At 45.6% G+C, this 18942-nt stretch overlaps 1 protein-coding gene across 1 annotated transcript in view; it reads right to left on the reverse strand.

Annotated features, from left to right (window-relative positions):
• Positions 1-18942, reverse strand: part of LOC124043165 (CLIP-associating protein 2-like) — a 136756-nt gene that overhangs the window by 70618 nt on the left and 47196 nt on the right. The window contains 5 exon segments of the mRNA XM_046361423.1: positions 407-477; positions 625-760; positions 1295-1533; positions 1767-1843; positions 2712-2849. Of these exon segments, the coding sequence (XP_046217379.1) occupies positions 407-477; positions 625-760; positions 1295-1533; positions 1767-1843; positions 2712-2849 (661 nt within the window).

Consider the following 18942-nt stretch of genomic DNA (forward strand, 5'->3'; position numbering starts at 1 on the left):
TACAATCCTCTTCATCATCACTACAATCCTCTTCATCATTACTACAATCCTCTTCATCATCACTACAATCCTCTTCATCATCACTACAACCTTCATCATCACTACAATCCTTCTTCATCATCACTACAATCCTCTTCATCATCATCACTACAATCCTCTTCATCATCATCACTACAGTCCTCTTCATCATCATCACTACAATCCTCTTCATCATCATTATGTCTGTAATCATCATCATTACTACAATCCTCTTCATCATCATCACTACAATCCTCTTCATCATCATCACTACAGTCCTCTTCATCATCATCACTACAATCCTCTTCATCATCATTATGTCTGTAATCATCATCATTACTACAATCCTCTTCATCATCATTACTACACTCCTCTTCATCATGCTCACCGTCTGACGGCCACAGACTTGCAGGTGCAGTTACTGGTGATCAGGGGGATGAGTCTGGGAACGTGTGTGTGCTGCAGAGACAAATACACAAAGGGTCATTTTATTATCTGTGGTACGTGTGTGTGTGTGTGTGTGTGTGTGTGTGTGTGTGTGTGTGTGTGTGTGTGTGTGTGTGTGTGTGTGTGTGTGTGTGTGTGTTTGTTGGTGGTCTAACTCACCCGTATGATGAAGCGTATAGCAGACGCCCCTGAAGTGGCCATAACCTTGGCACAGTTAGGGATGAGGTTGAACAGGATAGGAAGAATGCCCTCAGCACCATGGTCAAACTTATTACCCAACACTGTCGACAGGTGACTGGGGAGAGGGGGGAGGAGAGAGGGGAGGGGGGGAGAGGGGGGAGGAGGAGAGAGGGGGAGGAGAGAGGGGAGGGGGAGAGGGAGAGAGAGGGGGAGGAGAGAGGGGAGGGGGAGAGGGGAGAGAGAGGGGGGAGGAGAGAGGGGAGAGGGGAGAGAGAGAGAGAGAGAGAGAGAGGGGAGAGAGGGGAGAGAGAGGGGGAGAGAGGGGAGAGAGAGAGAGAGGGGAGAGGGAGAGAGAGAGAGAGGGGGAGGGGAGAGAGAGGGGGAGGAGAGAGGGGGAGAGGGGGAGAGGGGGAGGGGAGAGGGGGGGGTGGAGAGGGGGGGGAGAGGGGAGAGGAGAGAGGGGAGGGAGAGAGGGGAGAGAGAGAGAGAGGGGGAGAGGGGAGAGAGAGGGGAGAGGGGAGAGGGAGGGGGGGAGAGGGGGAGAGGGGGAGAGAGGGGGAGAGGGGGGGAGAGGGGGGGAGATTAAGTGTCCCTTCCATTTTCCTTTTTGAGAAGTAAGTCCAAAGATGTGTGTGTGTGTGGTACTCACGCCACAGTGATGCAGGCCTCTCGTACCACCTGTGATCGGAGGTCTTTAGCTGACAGTTTGAACGCTCCGTCCAACAGCCTCAGGTGTTGGTAGAAACACTCGTACTCCGTTGCCCCGGCAACAATCAGCGAGCGGATCTTCTTCATTGCAGCGGCTCTCTGGTCCCAGTCATGTTTATCATCAGAACAGATCTCTCTGATCTTATTCAGGTTATCCTCCAGGTCACGAGATGAGTAGATCTGACACAGAGAGAGACCAGACAGGCGAGACGAGAGACAGGCGAGACAAGAGACAGGCGAGACAAGAGACAGGCGAGACAAGAGACAGGCGAGACGAGAGACAGGCGAGACGAGAGACAGGCGAGACGAGAGACAGGCGAGAGACAGATTTATTTCACACTAGTGATGGTACACAAACTGTCTTGTCTACAATGCTTGCAGTCCCAGTACTAATGCATACTAGCGTGTGTTACCTGTACTGTGGGGACGTCAGTGAAAGATTTGATGAAGTCTTCTTCATCGATGCCCCCGGTTCCATCCTTAGACGCACCTAGAGACAGAGAGGTCAGAGAGGTCAGAGTACGTGTATCCCCCAGTCTGAGTGACACTATAAGTTGTCCCACCCAAGCACTATCTGACCTGATTCAACTATACTATTAATGTACTAGAGCAGGGCTGTCCAAGCCTGAGAGAGACCCTGCTGTAGGTTTTTAACTCAAATCCTGTTCCTGCAAATTATTCGAATCAGGTCCTCTAGATTAGGAGTTATAACCTACAGCAGGGTCTCTCTCCAGGAACAGGGTTGGAGTGAAACGGACCCCTTCCACATGTCACAGAACCCTCAACAGGGGTGGGATGGTTCATCATCTCTATCATATACATCTCTTTCAGGCAGAACTAAAACAAGCCTGAGAGATCAAGCCCAGATAGAGCCACAGAGATGTGACCGATGATGACAGAAAACCACAGAGACGTGACTGATGATGACAGAAAACCACAGAGACGTGACCGATGATGACAGAAAACCACAGAGATGTGACTGATGATGACAGATAGAGCCAGAGATGTGACTGATGATGACAGATAGAGCCAGAGAGACGTGACTGATGTGACTGATGATGACAGATACAAGAGCAGAAATATGACTGATGACAGATAGAGCCAGAGATGTGACTGATGATGACAGATAGAGCCAGAGACGTGACTGATGACAGATAGAGCCAGAGATGTGACTGATGATGACAGATACAAGAGCAGAAATATGACTGATGACAGATAGAGCCACAGAGACGTGACTGATGATGATAATTTTATTACAGTGTGAGTAATCCCAGGTTAATGCTACCAATGACGTATCAATGTCTTTCTAAGAGGTAAACAAGGCTGGACTTCCATGTATATAGGATCCCGCCTCTTACCTCCGATCTTGGAAGCCGTCGTGTTGGGTCTTCGTGCAGCAGAGGACTCTGCCGACTTCTTGGGGACCTTGGGGACCTTGAAGGCAGCCTGAGCACGGTTCCCATCTGCACTGTCTGCATCATCCTCAAAACTACGGTCTGAGAGAGAAATGGATAGAGAGAGATAAGCAACATTCTTATCGTACTTCTACTATTTCCCTAAAGTAGTTAAAGAAAGAAGATGAGGAGGGGGAGGAGAGATGAGGAAGGGGGGAGATGAGGAAGGGGGCAGGAGATGAGGAAGGGGGGATGAGGAAGGGGGAGGAGAGATGAGGAAGGGGGAGGAGAGATGAGGAAGGGAGGAGGAGAGAAGAGGAAGGGGGAAGAGGAGGGGAGGAGAGATGAGGAAGGGGAGAAGAGGAAGGGGGAAGAGGAGAGGGGAGGAGAGATGAGGGAAGGGGGAGGAGAGATGAGGAAGGGGGAGGGGAGAGGAGGGGGGGAGAGAGGAGGGGGGAAGAGGAGAGGAGGGGGAAGAGGAGAGGAGAGGAGGGGGAAGAGGAGAGGAGGGGGAAGAGGAGAGGAGGGGGAAGAGGAGAGGAGAGGAGAAGAGGAGGGGGGAAGAGGAGAGGAGAGAAGAGGAGGGGGGGGTCTTAGCTGAAGAAAAGAGCAGAGTCAGTGTTGATTAGTCATCAATAGTAAACAAAAGAAACAGTGATAGCATCTCACACAGCCAATACTCTCCCTCTCCAACACACACCCAGCGGCACAACCATCACGAACAGTGAATTAGAGGTGGGTGGTATACTGTATTTTACTATATACTGGTAGTGATGCACGGACCGGTTTGGGCCCGGACCCACACACAGTCAAAATGCAGAACATCGAAAAATATGCATTTTCAAACATTTCACCTGCGTTTCATATCAGGGACGTGCAACTACAGGTTTCCTTTACACAAAATACATTTGTGCAACACTTTCGGCAGAAAATCGTTAATCATTTGACAACAGAAGTGCAACTATCTGGCTAGCAGCCAAGAAAATGAGCTTTACAACAAAGAACCTAAGGACATTTTTGCAAAAACGATGCATGGCCAGGTTTATCATTGAAAGAATGTAGCCGGATACATTTTCAAATGTTTTGCTTGTAGTTAATTTAGCATTTTAACTTGTTACCGGAGACACAAACTACACTGCACCGGAGACACAAACTACACTGCACCGGAGACACAAACTACACCACACCGGAGACACAAACTACACTACACCGGAGACACAAACTACACCGGAGACACAAACTACACCGGAGACACAAACTACACCGGAGACACAAACTACACCGGAGACACAAACTACACCGGAGACACAAACTACACCGGAGACACAAACTACACCGGAGACACAAACTACACCGGAGACAAACACTACACCGGAGACAAACACTACACCGGAGACAAACACTACACCGGAGACAAACACTACCACTGGAGACAAACACTACACTGGAGACAAAACTACACTGGAGACAAACTACACTGGAGACAAACTACACTGGAGACAAACTACACTGGAAGACAAAGTAGACAAACTCCACTGGATCAGTAGCCTCCACATCAGTCAGAGCGGTCTGGTGATCCAACGATGACAGCGAAGACATTTCATCTGAGTGGAGGCGTGTAAATGAGGCACAAAAATGAGTCCTTCTACCTTCATGGTTTGGCGCGAACACAGACTGAAGCAGAATTTACAACGACAAGCATTTTATATCTGTTTGTACAAAACACAGAAAGTCATTTTTATATTTTTATATTTTATTTTCTGCATGTAAAAAATGCAGTCCTGCATTAACATGACCCCTGGCACAACCAACACACACATCCAAACACACCCCCACCCCACCATCATCCAAACACACCCAGCCCACCATCAACCAAACACACCCAGCCCACCATCAACCAAACACACCCACCCTACCATCATCCAAACACACCCATATAACCCACCCCCAAATAACCCACCCCATCAAACACACCCAAATAACCCAGCCCATCAAACACAACCAACCCAGCCCATCAAACACAACCAACCCAGCCCATCAAACACAACCAACCCAGCCCATCAAACACAACCAACCCAGCCCATCAAACACAACCAACCCAGCCCATCAAACACAACCAACCCAGCCCATCAACCCAGCCCATCAAACACACCCAACCCAGCCCATCAAACACAAGCCCCAACAACCCAGCCCATCAAACACAACCAACCCAGCCCATCAAACACAACCAACCCAGCCCATCAAACACAACCAACCCAGCCCACAAACACAACCAACCCGCAAGCCCATCAAACACAACCAACCCAGCCCATCAAACACAACCAAAAGCCCATCAAACACAACCAACCCAGCCCATCAAACACACCCAAATAACCCAGCCCATCAAACACACCCAAATAACCCAGCCCATCAAACACACCCAAATAACCCAGCCCATCAAACACAACAACCAGCCCATCAAACACAACCAAACCCATCAAAAACAACAAGCCCATCAAACAACCCAGCCCATCAAACACAACCAACCCAGCCCATCAAACACAACCAGCCCAACCCATCAAACACAACCAACCCAGCCCATCAAACACAACCAACCCAGCCCATCAAACACAACCAACCCACCCCATCAAACACAACCAACCCAGCCCTTATTCACACAAAATGAACCCAGCCCTAACGTATGCTCGTTCAGAAACACCCAGAGTGCCCAGCCCTGAACTCACAGTCACAGATGCGTTTGCAGATGAGGCGCTGCATGCCTCCAGTAGGGCGTGGTTTTGGGGCGCCACCTTCTTCTCAGACCCGTACCCCAACACACACCCCCACACCCCATACACACACCCCTCAAAACAGATCTACACACACCTTACTGCCATCCAAAAAAACCTCCACCCATATAATTGATGGCATTTTCTCTCGCTCTCTCCCTTCCTCTCTCGCTCTCTCTTCCTCTCTCGCTCTTCTCCCCACCTTCCCTCTGCGGCCAGGCAGCCAATCAACGCAGCGACGACATCATGCTGTAGCAGCCAGTGCGGAGGAAGGGGAGAGAGTGTGTGTGTGAAAAAGTGAAAAACTAACATGGTTTCTCTAGCCTCCCTGACAGCAGCTAACCTAAGCTCATTACCATCAATACACACACACACCCACACAGAGGCAATGATAACTTCACACACACACACACACACACTACAAAGTGCCTAATCATATTCCACATATTGTGATATCCATAGAACTAAAAACTCCACACACACAGAGAACAAAAGGCTGAGTGGGTCGTGGTGGTGTAGAGATCAGATCAGGAGGGAGAGGAGACCGAGGGGAGGAGTGTGTGGGGGGAGCACACCACACCAGCTGAGACCTGATCTTTAAAGTCGCTTTGGATAAAAGCGTCTGCTAAATGGCATATATTATTATATATTACGTCACCAGCTCAGGACAGATAGAGCGTGTTCCAGCTCAGGACAGAGAGAGCGTGTTCCAGCTCAGGACAGAGAGAGACGTGTTCCAGCTCAGGACAGAGAGAGAGTGTTCCAGCTCAGGACAGAGAGAGAGTGTTCCAGCTCAGGACAGAGAGAGAGTGTTCCAGCTCAGGACAGAGAGAGAGTGTTCCAGCTCAGGACAGAGAGAGTGTGTTCCAGCTCAGGACAGAGAGAGTGTGTTCCAGCTCAGGACAGAGAGAGTGTGTTCCAGCTCAGGACAGAGAGAGTGTGTTCCAGCTCAGGACAGAGAGAGTGTGTTCCAGCTCAGGACAGAGAGAGTGTGTTCCAGCTCAGGACAGAGAGAGAGTGTTCCAGCCAGGACAGAGAGAGAGTGTTCCAGCTCAGGACAGAGAGAGAGTGTTCCAGCTCAGGACAGAGAGAGTGTTCCAGCTCAGGACAGAGAGAGAGTGTTCCAGCTCAGGACAGAGAGAGAGTGTTCCAGCTCAGGACAGAGAGAGAGTGTTCCAGCTCAGGACAGAGAGAGAGTGTTCCAGCTCAGGACAGAGAGAGAGTGTTCCAGCTCAGGACAGAGAGAGAGTGTTCCAGCTCAGGACAGAGAGAGAGTGTTCCAGCTCAGGACAGAGAGAGAGTGTTCCAGCTCAGGACAGAGAGAGAGTGTTCCAGCTCAGGACAGAGAGAGAGTGTTCCAGCTCAGGACAGGACAGAGAGAGAGTGTTCCAGCTCAGGACAGAGAGAGAGTGTTCCAGCTCAGGACAGAGAGAGAGTGAGCTGTTCCAGCTCAGGACAGAGAGAGAGTGTTCCAGCTCAGGACAGAGAGAGAGTGTTCCAGCTCAGGACAGAGAGAGAGTGTTCCAGCTGTTCCAGCTCAGGACAGAGAGAGAGTGTTCCAGCTCAGGACAGAGAGAGAGTGTTCCAGCTCAGGACAGAGAGAGAGTGTTCCAGCTCAGGACAGAGAGAGAGTGTTCCAGCTCAGGACAGAGAGAGTGTTCCACAGGACAGAGAGAGAGTGTTCCAGCTCAGGACAGAGAGAGAGTGTTCCAGCTCAGGACAGAGAGAGTGTTCCAGCTCAGGACAGAGAGAGTGTTCCAGCTCAGGACAGAGAGTGTTCCAGCTCAGGACAGAGAGAGAGTGTTCCAGCTCAGGACAGAGAGAGAGTGTTCCAGCTCAGGACAGAGAGAGAGTGTTCCAGCTCAGGACAGAGAGAGAGTGTTCCAGCTCAGGACAGAGAGAGTGTTCCAGCTCAGGACAGAGAGAGTGTTCCAGCTCAGGACAGAGAGAGAGTGTTCCAGCTCAGGACAGAGAGAGTGTTCCAGCTCAGGACAGAGAGAGTGTTCCAGCTCAGGACAGAGAGAGTGTTCCAGCTCAGGACAGAGAGAGTGTTCCAGCTCAGGACAGAGAGAGTGTTCCAGCTCAGGACAGAGAGAGTGTTCCAGCTCAGGACAGAGAGAGTGTTCCAGCTCAGGACAGAGAGAGTGTTCCAGCTCAGGACAGAGAGAGTGTTCCAGCTCAGGACAGAGAGAGTGTTCCAGCTCAGGACAGAGAGAGTGTTCCAGCTCAGGACAGAGAGAGTGTTCCAGCTCAGGACAGAGAGAGTGTTCCAGCTCAGGACAGAGAGTGTACAAAGCTGTCAAGGCAAAGGGTGGCTTACTTTGAAGAATCTCAAATATAAAATATATTTTGATTTGTTTAACACTTTTTTTGGTTACTACATGATTCCATATGAGTTATTTCATAGTTTGGATGTCTTCACTATTATTCTACAATGTAGAGAACAGTCCAATAAAGAAACACCCTGGAGTGAGTAGGCGTGGCCAAACTCTGGACTGGTACTGTAAAATATGTATTTGATTAACACCCTGGAGTGAGTAGGCGTGGCCAAACTCTGGACTGGTACTGTAAAATATGTATTTGATTAACACCCTGGAGTGAGTAGGCGTGGCCAAACTCTGGAACTAGTACTGTAAAATATGTATTTGATTAAACATGATTTATTTTCTGCAATTCGCCCACACAAACACATTGAATAACAGATTGACCACATGGAACAGATGGCACCAAAAAATATCAAAAGGGAAGTTTGTTCTGAAATGTCTCTCCTATTACTGAGCGATATACCGTAATGTCTGGACTATTAAACGCACCTGAATATAAACCGCAACTGATTTTTTTTGTACATAAATAAGCCGCAGGTGCCTACCGGTACATTGAAACAAATGAACTTTATACAGCCTTTAAACGAAACACGGCTTGTAACAAAAATAAAACAGTAGCCTACCAAGAAAGTCATTGGTCACCATCTTCCTCCTCCTGTGCACTGAAACCACTGAAGTCATCTCCTTCGGTGTCGGAGTTGAATAGCCTCAGAATTGCTTCATCCGATGTTGGATCGTTTTCATTGTCGCTCTCGTCACTTTCATCCGGAGGCAAATACCCCGCTGAGCTCATGCTGCCCTCTTCAACACACAGCAGTCCAGCTGCCCCTTCAACACGCAGCAGTCCAGCCTCCCCTTCAACACGCAGCAGTCCAGCCTTTCGAAACCCGTTGATGATAGTGGATTTTTTGACAATGCTCCACGCTGTCAGGACCCACTGGCAGACTTGACCATAAGTGGCTCTTCGCATGCGGCCCGTTTTAGTGAAGGATTTCTCCCCACTTGTCATCCAAGCCTCCCACTGAACACGGAGCGCCACCTTAAATGCACGATTTACACTGATGTCGAGTGGCTGCAAATACTTTGTCGTGCCCCCAGGAATCACAGCTGGAATTGAGTTTGTCCTCTTGATGGCTTCTTTCACAGAATCTGTTATGTGGGCCCTCGTGCTGTCCAACACGAGCAATGCCTTGTTCTTGTGAAAGAATCCTCCCGGTCGCTTGCCGTAACACTCCGTATGCCATTTATGCATTAGGCCTTCCATCATCCATCCTTGTTGACTTTCACAACAATTCCTCTCTGGGAATGTTTCTTTTGGCATCGTCATGCGTTTAAAAGTCAACATCGGTGGAAGCTTTTTCTCCCGATGCCGTGCAGCTCAGGACACAGGTGAAGTGCGTTTTTTCATGCCCAGTTGTTTTCAGCGTGACGGATGAGTCGCCTTTCCTGTTGACAGTCCGAGTGAGAGGCAGGTCAAACGTCAGAGGAACCTCATCCATATTTACGATGTCGTGCTGGCCGATGGATTGCTTTTTCTCGTAGTCGGGAGCTGCTGACACAGACTCGTCCGTACCCTGATGGACAGACCTTTATGTTGACCCAGTCTTCAAGCTCATTTTCTAGTTCTGCTTTTCTTCCCTCTGAAAGCTTTTGTTGTCTTTATGCACTGAGTCAGTTCCTCACGCTGCTGTTCCCAACGTCTTATCACCGACTCATTAAGGCCAAGCTCCCGTGCAACAGCTCTATTTCCTTTTCCAACAGCCAGATCGATCGCCTTCAACTTGAAAGCTGCATCATATGCATTTCTCCGTGTCTTTGCCATGATGAGGGTGACAAAATGACTACCGTAATCAGATTGATGGGAAGTTTGAGCGCGCTCGATTTACGTCACATTATGTGACGGTGCTCTGTTTTTTGGCGGCATGAATATTGTGAAAGCGGGAAAAATCCATAAATTAGCCGCGTCATTGTACAAACCGCGAGGTTCAAAGCTTGGGAATAAAGTAGCGGCTTATAGTCCGGAAATTACGGTAAGAAAGATCATAATAAAACATTTTGTACATTTAATTCAATTTTATTTTGGCATTTAACAGCCGTTAAACAGCCATTAAACAGTCTCAACATATGACTCGTTTCAGGAAACTAGGCAGGGTCACTACTTCACAGGAGAGGCATTTGAACGTAAACTTTTTTATTTTTTATTTAATCAAAATGCGTTTTTGGGCAGAAATGCCTTCTGAAACATGTGAACTTTCATTTGTCTGAACAACAAACTTGTATGTCATCTGTAAATATGTTAAATTGTAAATATGTTAAATTACGAGCCTAGTTGGTTTAGCCACAGAAAAAGCCAGCAAACTTCCCGCTAGCCATGATTGGCTGAGTTAATGAGTGGGCTGGACATGCCGAGAGAGGAGTTCGGATTGGTCTGCCATGTAGCATGCTTCTGTCTATTCGAGTTGGTCAGTATGTGAAGGTAATCCGGTCTAACGAAGCTTTAAAAAAAATCTATATATATCACGTAATCGAACTGCATAAGTGTGGCTCTCCACTTTCTGGAGGACTGAGTTTTGAAACCAGTGGAATTAGAGTATGATAGTTAAGGAGATGGAGAAAACACCTGTCTCATGATTACATCTTTTATTTTATTAAAAATATAAAAAATGTACCCCTTTTTCTCCCCAATTTCGTGGTATCCAATTGTTGTAGTAGCTACTATCTTGTCTCATCGCTACAACTCCCGTACGGGCTCGGGAGAGACGAAGGTTGAAAGTCATGCGTCCTCCGATACACAACCCAACCAAGCCGCACTGCTTCTTAACTTCTTGCGTCGAGCCAACCCGGATCCAGGATCATGACTACAGCCTCAAGCCCATTACCATAACGCAACGTTAACTATGCATGACAATCACAAATGAAATGAAATCAATATGCTAGCTCTGATGCTTAGCCTTTTATTAACAACACTGTCATCTCAGATTATCAAAAATATGCTTCTCTACAATAGCAAAACTAGCATTTAGCATTAGCATTTAGCGTTAGCATCACCAGGCAACATTTTCACAAAAACCAGCAAAAACATTCATTCAATAAATCATTTACCTTTGAAGAACTTCAGATGTTTTCAATGAGGAGACTCAGTTAGATAGCAAATGTTCAGTTTTCCTGAAAGATTATTTGTACAGGGGAAAATCGGTCCGTTTTCTGCGTCATGTTTGGCTACCAAAAAAAAAACTAAAATTCAGTTATAAAAACGCCAAACTTTTTCCATAATAACACCATAATATCGACTGAAACATGGCAAACGTTGTTTAGAATCAATCCCCAAGGTGTTTTTCTACATATCTCTTCAATGTGGTATCGTTCCTGGAAGTGTGCTTCTCTGTCTGTATCCCATGGCAAAATGAGTGTTACTGGGAATTACGCACCAATTTAGACAAAGGACACCGGACGGCCCACACACCTAGCCACGTTACAAACACACACACCTAGCCACGTTACAAACACACACACACCTAGCCACGTTACAAACACACACACACCTAGCCACGTTACAAACACACACACACCTAGCCACGTTACAAACACACACACACCTAGCCACGTTACAAACACACACACACCTAGCCACGTTACAAACACACACACACCTAGACACGTTACAAACACACACACCTAGCCACGTTACAAACACACACACACCTAGCCACGTTACAAACACACACACACCTAGCCACGTTACAAACACACACACACCTAGCCACGTTACAAACACACACACACCTAGCCACGTTACCAACACACACACACCTAGCCACGCTACCAACACACACACACACCTAGCCACGCTACACACACACACCTAGCCACGCTACACACACACACACACCTAGCCACGCTACACACACACACACACCTAGCCACGCTACACACACCTAGCAACGCTACAAACAGACCTAGCCACACACACACACACACACACACACACACACACACACACACACACACACACCTAGCCACGCTACCAACACACATACACACCTAGCCACGCTACCAACACACATACACACCTAGCCACGCTACCAACACACACACACACACCTAGCCACGCTACACACACACACACACCTAGCAACGCTACAAACAGACCTAGCCACGCTACACACACACACACACCTAGCCACGCTACACACACACACACCTAGCAACGCTACAAACAGACCTAGCCACGCTACACACACACACACACACACACACACACACACACACACACACACACACACACACACACCTAGCCACGCTACCAACACACATACACACCTAGCCACGCTACCAACACACACACACACACCTAGCCACGCTACACACACACACACACCTAGCCACGCTACACACACACACACACCTAGCCACGCTACACACACACACACACCTAGCCACGCTACACACACACACACCTAGCCACTCTACACACACACACACACACACCTAGCCACGCTACCAACACACACACACACACCTAGCCACGCTACCAACACACACACCTAGCCACGTTACAAACACACACACCTAGCCACGTTACACACACACACACACACACCTAGCCACGTACACACACACACACACACACCTAGCCACGTTACACACACACACACACACACCTAGCCACGTTACACACACACACACACACACCTAGCCACGTTACACACACACACACCTAGCCACGTTACACACACACACACCTAGCCACGTTACACACACACACACCTAGCCACGTTACACACACACACACCTAGCCACGTTACACACACACACACCTAGCCACGTTACACACACACACACCTAGCCACGCTACACACACACACACCTAGCCACGCTACACACACACACACACACACACACACACCTAGCCACGTTACAAACACACACACCTAGCCACGTTACACACACACACACCTAGCCACGTTACACACACACACACCTAGCCACGTTACACACACACACACCTAGCCACGCTACACACACACACCTAGCCACGCTACACACACACACACACCTAGCCACGTTACAAACACACACACCTAGCCACGTTACACACACACACCTAGCCACGTTACACACACACACACCTAGCCACGTTACACACACACACACCTAGCCACGTTACACACACACACCCTAGCCACGAGGCCCGGTTATAACCCAACCATCTAGAGAGCCCGAGGCCCAGTTATAACCCACCTGTCTAGAGAGCCCGAGGCCCAGTTATAACCCACCTGTCTAGAGAGCCCGAGGCCCAGTTATAACCCACCTGTCTAGAGAGCCCGAGGCCCAGTTATAACCCACCTGTCTAGAGAGCCCGAGGCCCAGTTATAACCCACCTGTCTAGAGAGACCGAGGCCCAGTTATAACCCACCTGTCTAGAGAGCCCGAGGCCCAGTTATAACCCACCTGCCGAGAGCCCGAGGCCCAGTTATAACCCACCTGTCTAGAGAGCCCGAGGCCCAGTTATAACCCACCTGTCTAGAGAGCCCGAGGCCCAGTTATAACCAACCCGTCTAGAGAGATCGAGGCCCAGTTATAACCAACCCGTCTAGAGAGATCGAGGCCCAGTTATAACCCACCTGTCTAGAGAGCCCGAGGCCCAGTTATAACCAACCCGTCTAGAGAGATCGAGCGGCTGCTCAGGCAGAAATAAAACCATTATAATATATATATAATCCGCTGAGAACCTCACACACACAGAAAACACTGAAATGTTTACAATGCTCTGCCAAATGAGTCTGTGTCCACAGGGGGGCAGCACTAGCCTTTATATGTACATCACTAGACCACACAGACAGCTACTGTACATCACTAGACCGCACAGACAGCTACCGTAAATCACTAGACCACACAGACGGCTACTGTAAATCCCTAGACCACACAGACAGCTACTGTACATCACTAGACCACGCAGACAGCTACTGTAAATCCCTAGACCACACAGACGGCTACTGTAAATCCCTAGACATTTACATTTACATTTAAGTCATTTAGCAGACGCTCTTATCCAGAGCGACTTACAAATTGGTGCATTCACCTTAGACCACACAGACAGCTACTGTAAATCCCTAGACCACACAGACGGCTACTGTAAATCCCTAGACCACACAGACAGCTACTAGACCACACAGACAGCTAAATCCCTAGACAGACAGCACAAACTGCTACTGTAAATCCCTAGACAACACAGACCACACAGACAGCTACTGTAAATCCCTAGACCACACAGACAGCACACAGACAGCTACTGTAAATCCCTAGACCACACAGACCACACAGACCACACAGACAGCTACTGTAAATCCCTAGACCACACAGACAGCTACTGTAAATCCCTAGACCACACAGACAGCTACTGTAAATCCCTAGACCACACAGACAGCTACTGTAAATCCCTAGACCACACAGACAGCTACTGTAAATCCCTAGACCACACAGACAGCTACTGTAAATCCCTAGACCACACAGACAGCTACTGTAAATCCCTAGACCACACAGACGGCTACTGTAAATCCCTAGACCACACAGACAGCGAGAGCAAGAGAAGAAAAAGCCAAAACAGATTCACTCAAACTATCCCCAGACAGACAGAGATGCTACGGCACTCAGAGACCAGCGAAGAAAATCATCAAGGACCTCAGCCACCCAAACCACGGCCTGTTCACCCTGGTACCATCTAGAAGATCATCAAGGACCTCAGCCACCTGAACCACGGCCTGTACATTCACCCCACTACCATCTAGAAGATCATCAAGGACCTCGAGCCGTGACCTCTTCACCCCACTACCATCTAGAAGATCATCAAGGACCTCGAGCCGTGACCTCTTCACCCCACTACCATCTAGAAGATCATCAAGGACCTCGAGCCGTGACCTCTTCACCCCACTACCATCTAGGAGACAGTACAGGTGCATCAAAGCTGGGACAAAGAGACTGATTAAAACAGCTTCTATATTTTATCTTTTTTTTTTAAACTTAATTTATTACTTACTTATTTAACCTTAAGTCAGTTAAGAACAAATTCATATTTACAATGACGGCCTACCGGGGAACAGTGGGTTAACTGCCTTGTTCAGGGGCAGAACGACAGATTTTTACCTTGTCAACTCGGGGATTCGATCTAGCAACCTTTCGGTTGGTTACTGGCACAACACTCTAACCACTAGGCTACCTGCCACCCCAGGCCCTCAGACTGTTAAATAGTAACCACTAGTCGGCCTCCACCCAGTACCCTGCGCTGGCCTTAGTCACTGTTACAATCCGGCTACCACCCGGCACTCTACCCTGCACCTTAGAGACTGCTGCCCTGTGTACATAGAGTCATTGAACAAGGGTCACTTTAATAATGTTTACATACTGTTTTACTAATTTCATATGTATATACTGTATTCTAGTTCATCCTATATAACTACTGCTGTACACCCCTTTTCTATTCACATACTGTCTATATACACTATTCACATATTCTGTCTATATACACTATTCACATACTGTCTATATACACTATTCACATACTGTCTATATACACTATTCACATACTGTCTATATACACTATTCACATACTGTCTATATACACTATTCACATACTGTCTATATACACTATTCACATACTGTCTATACTGTCTATACTATTCACATATTCACATACTGTCTATAAACACTATTCACATACTGTCTATAAACACTATTCACATACTGTCTATAAACACTATTCACATACTGTCTATATACACTATTCACATACTGTCTATATACACTATTCACATACTGTCTTTATACACTATTCACATACTGTCTTTATACACTATTCACATACTGTCTATATACACTATTCACATACTGTCTATATACACTATTCACATACTGTCTATATACACTATTCACATACTGTCTATATACACTATTCACATACTGTCTATATACACTATTCACATACTGTCTATATACACTATTCACATACTGTCTATATACACTATTCACATACTGTCTATATACACTATTCACATACTGTCTATATACACTATTCACATACTGTCTATATACACTATTCACATACTGTCTATATACACTATTCACATACTGTCACATACTGTCTATATACACTATTCACATACTGTCTATATACACTATTCACATACTGTCTATATACACTATTCACATACTGTCTATATACACTATTCACATACTGTCTATATACACTATTCACATACTGTCTACTGTCTATACACTATTCACATACTGTCTATATACACTATTCACATACTGTCTATATACACTATTCACATACTGTCTATATTACATACTGTCTATTCACATACTGTACACTATTATACTGTCTATATACACTATTCACATACTGTCTATAAACACTATTCACATACTGTCTATAAACACTATTCACATACTGTCTATATACACTATTCACATACTGTCTATATACACTATTCACATACTGTCTATATACACTATTCACATACTGTCTATATACACTATTCACATACTGTCTATATACACTATTCACATACTGTCTATATACACTATTCACATACTGTCTATATACACTATTCACATACTGTCTATATACACTATTCACATACTGTCTATATACACTATTCACATACTGTCTATTATACACTATTCACATACTGTCTATATACACTATTCACATACTGTCTATATACACTATTCACATACTGTCTATATACACTATTCACATACTGTCTATATACACTATTCACATACTGTCTATATACACTATTCACATACTGTCTATATACACTATTCACATACTGTCTATATACACTATTCACACATACACTATTCACATACTGTCTATATACATACTGTCTATATACACTATTCACATACTGTCTATATACACTATTCACATACTGTCTATATACACTATTCACATACTGTCTATATACACTATTCACATACTGTCTATATACACTATTCACATACTGTCTATATACACTATTCACATACTGTCTATATACACTATTCACATACTGTCTATGTCTATAAACATACACTATATACACTATTATTCACATACTGTCTATATACACTATTCACATACTGTCTATATACACTATTCACATACTGTCTATATACACTATTCACATACTGTCTATATACACTATTCACATACTGTCTATATACACTATTCACATACTGTCTATATACACTATTCACATACTGTCTATACACACTATTCACATACTGTCTATATACACTATTCACAGACTGTCAATGCGGTCTTTACACATTATATATATATTTAATTCGGTCTCGGACATTGCTTGCTGATATTTCTTAATTTATTTGTATTTTTCAGAATGATTTATTTATTATTGCTAGATATTACTGCACTGTTAGAGCTAGAAACACAAGCATTACATGAATTGCACCTGCAATTACATCTACCAATCTGAGTACGAGGACAATAAACGTTGATTAAGGGTGTGTGTGTGTATGTGTGTATGTGTGTATGTGTGTATGTGTGTGTGCGTGCGTGCGTATGTATGTGTGTGTGTGTGTATATGTGTGTGTGTGTGTGTGTATGTATGTATGTATGTATGTATGTATGTATGTATGTATGTATGTATGTATGTATGTGTGTATGTGTGTATGTGTGTATGTATGTATGTATGTATGTATGTATGTGTGTATGTGTGTGTGTATGTGTATGTATGTATGTATGTATGTATGTATGTATGTATGTATGTATGTATGTATGTATGTATGTATGTATGTATGTATGTATGTATGTATGTATGTATGTATGTATGTATGTATGTATGTGTGTGCGCGTGTGCGTGTGCGTGTGCATGTATGTATGTATGTATGTATGTATGTATGTATGTATGTATGTATGTATGTATGTATGTATGTATGTATGTATGTATGTATGTATGTATGTATGTATGTATGTATGTATGCATGTATGCATGCATGTGTGTATGTGTGTGTTCTAAGCTGCAGAATCACATCTTATAAACAGCAACACAAGTTAGACATTTTCACAGCTGACCAGGAAGACAATGTGACAGACACAGCTCTAATCCACACAAACTGTCTGGCTCGACACTGGCTACACACGGACAAAATATCAACAGCATTACCAAGACAATACGCCATAGTAGTTGAAAAGGCTCTACAAAAATAAATCAAATCAAAATGTATTTATATAGACCTTCGTACATCAGCTGATATCTCAAAGTGCTGTACAGAAACCCAGCCTAAAACCCCAAACAGCAAGCAATGCAGGTGTAGAAGCACCGAAAGGTGTAGACATGCCACAGACATGCCTTGATAGCAAAACTGCTGTAACAATGCCATAACGATATGTTTAAATACAGTACTATGAGGAAGGATGATTCTCTTGGCTTGTCTTCGTTTTGGAGATGGACGCAATACGATGGAAATCTGTGAGACTTGGAAACAAGGAGATGAGGAGAGGAAAGAAGGACATGAAACAAGATGATGAGGAGAGGAAACAAGGAGATGAGGAGAGGAAACAAGGAGATGAAACAAGGTGATGAGGAGAGGAAACAAGGAGATGAGGAGAGGAAACAAGGAGATGAGGAGAGGAAAGAAGGATATGAAACAAGGTGATGAGGAGAGGAAACAAGGAGATGAGGAGAGGAAAGAATGATATGAAACAAGGTGATGAGGAGAGGAAACAAGGAGATGAGGAGAGGAAAGAATGATATGAAACAAGGTGATGAGGAGAGGAAACAAGGAGATGAGGAGAGGAAAGAATGATATGAAACAAGGTGATGAGGAGAGGAAACAAGGAGATGAGGAGAGGAAAGAATGATATGAAACAAGGAGATGAGGAGAGGAAACAAGGAGATGAGGAGAGGAAAGAATGATATGAAACAAGGAGATGATGAGAGGAAACAAGGAGATGAGGAGAGGAAAGAATGATATGAAACAAGGAGATGAGGAGAGGAAACAAGGAGATGAGGAGGAAAGAAGGATATGAAACAAGGTGATGAGGAGAGGAAACAAGGAGATGAGGAGAGGAAAGAAGGATATGAAACAAGGTGA

The sequence above is a fragment of the Oncorhynchus gorbuscha genome, linkage group LG09 (genome assembly GCF_021184085.1).
Source record: "Oncorhynchus gorbuscha isolate QuinsamMale2020 ecotype Even-year linkage group LG09, OgorEven_v1.0, whole genome shotgun sequence".
Lineage (NCBI taxonomy): Eukaryota > Metazoa > Chordata > Actinopteri > Salmoniformes > Salmonidae > Oncorhynchus > Oncorhynchus gorbuscha.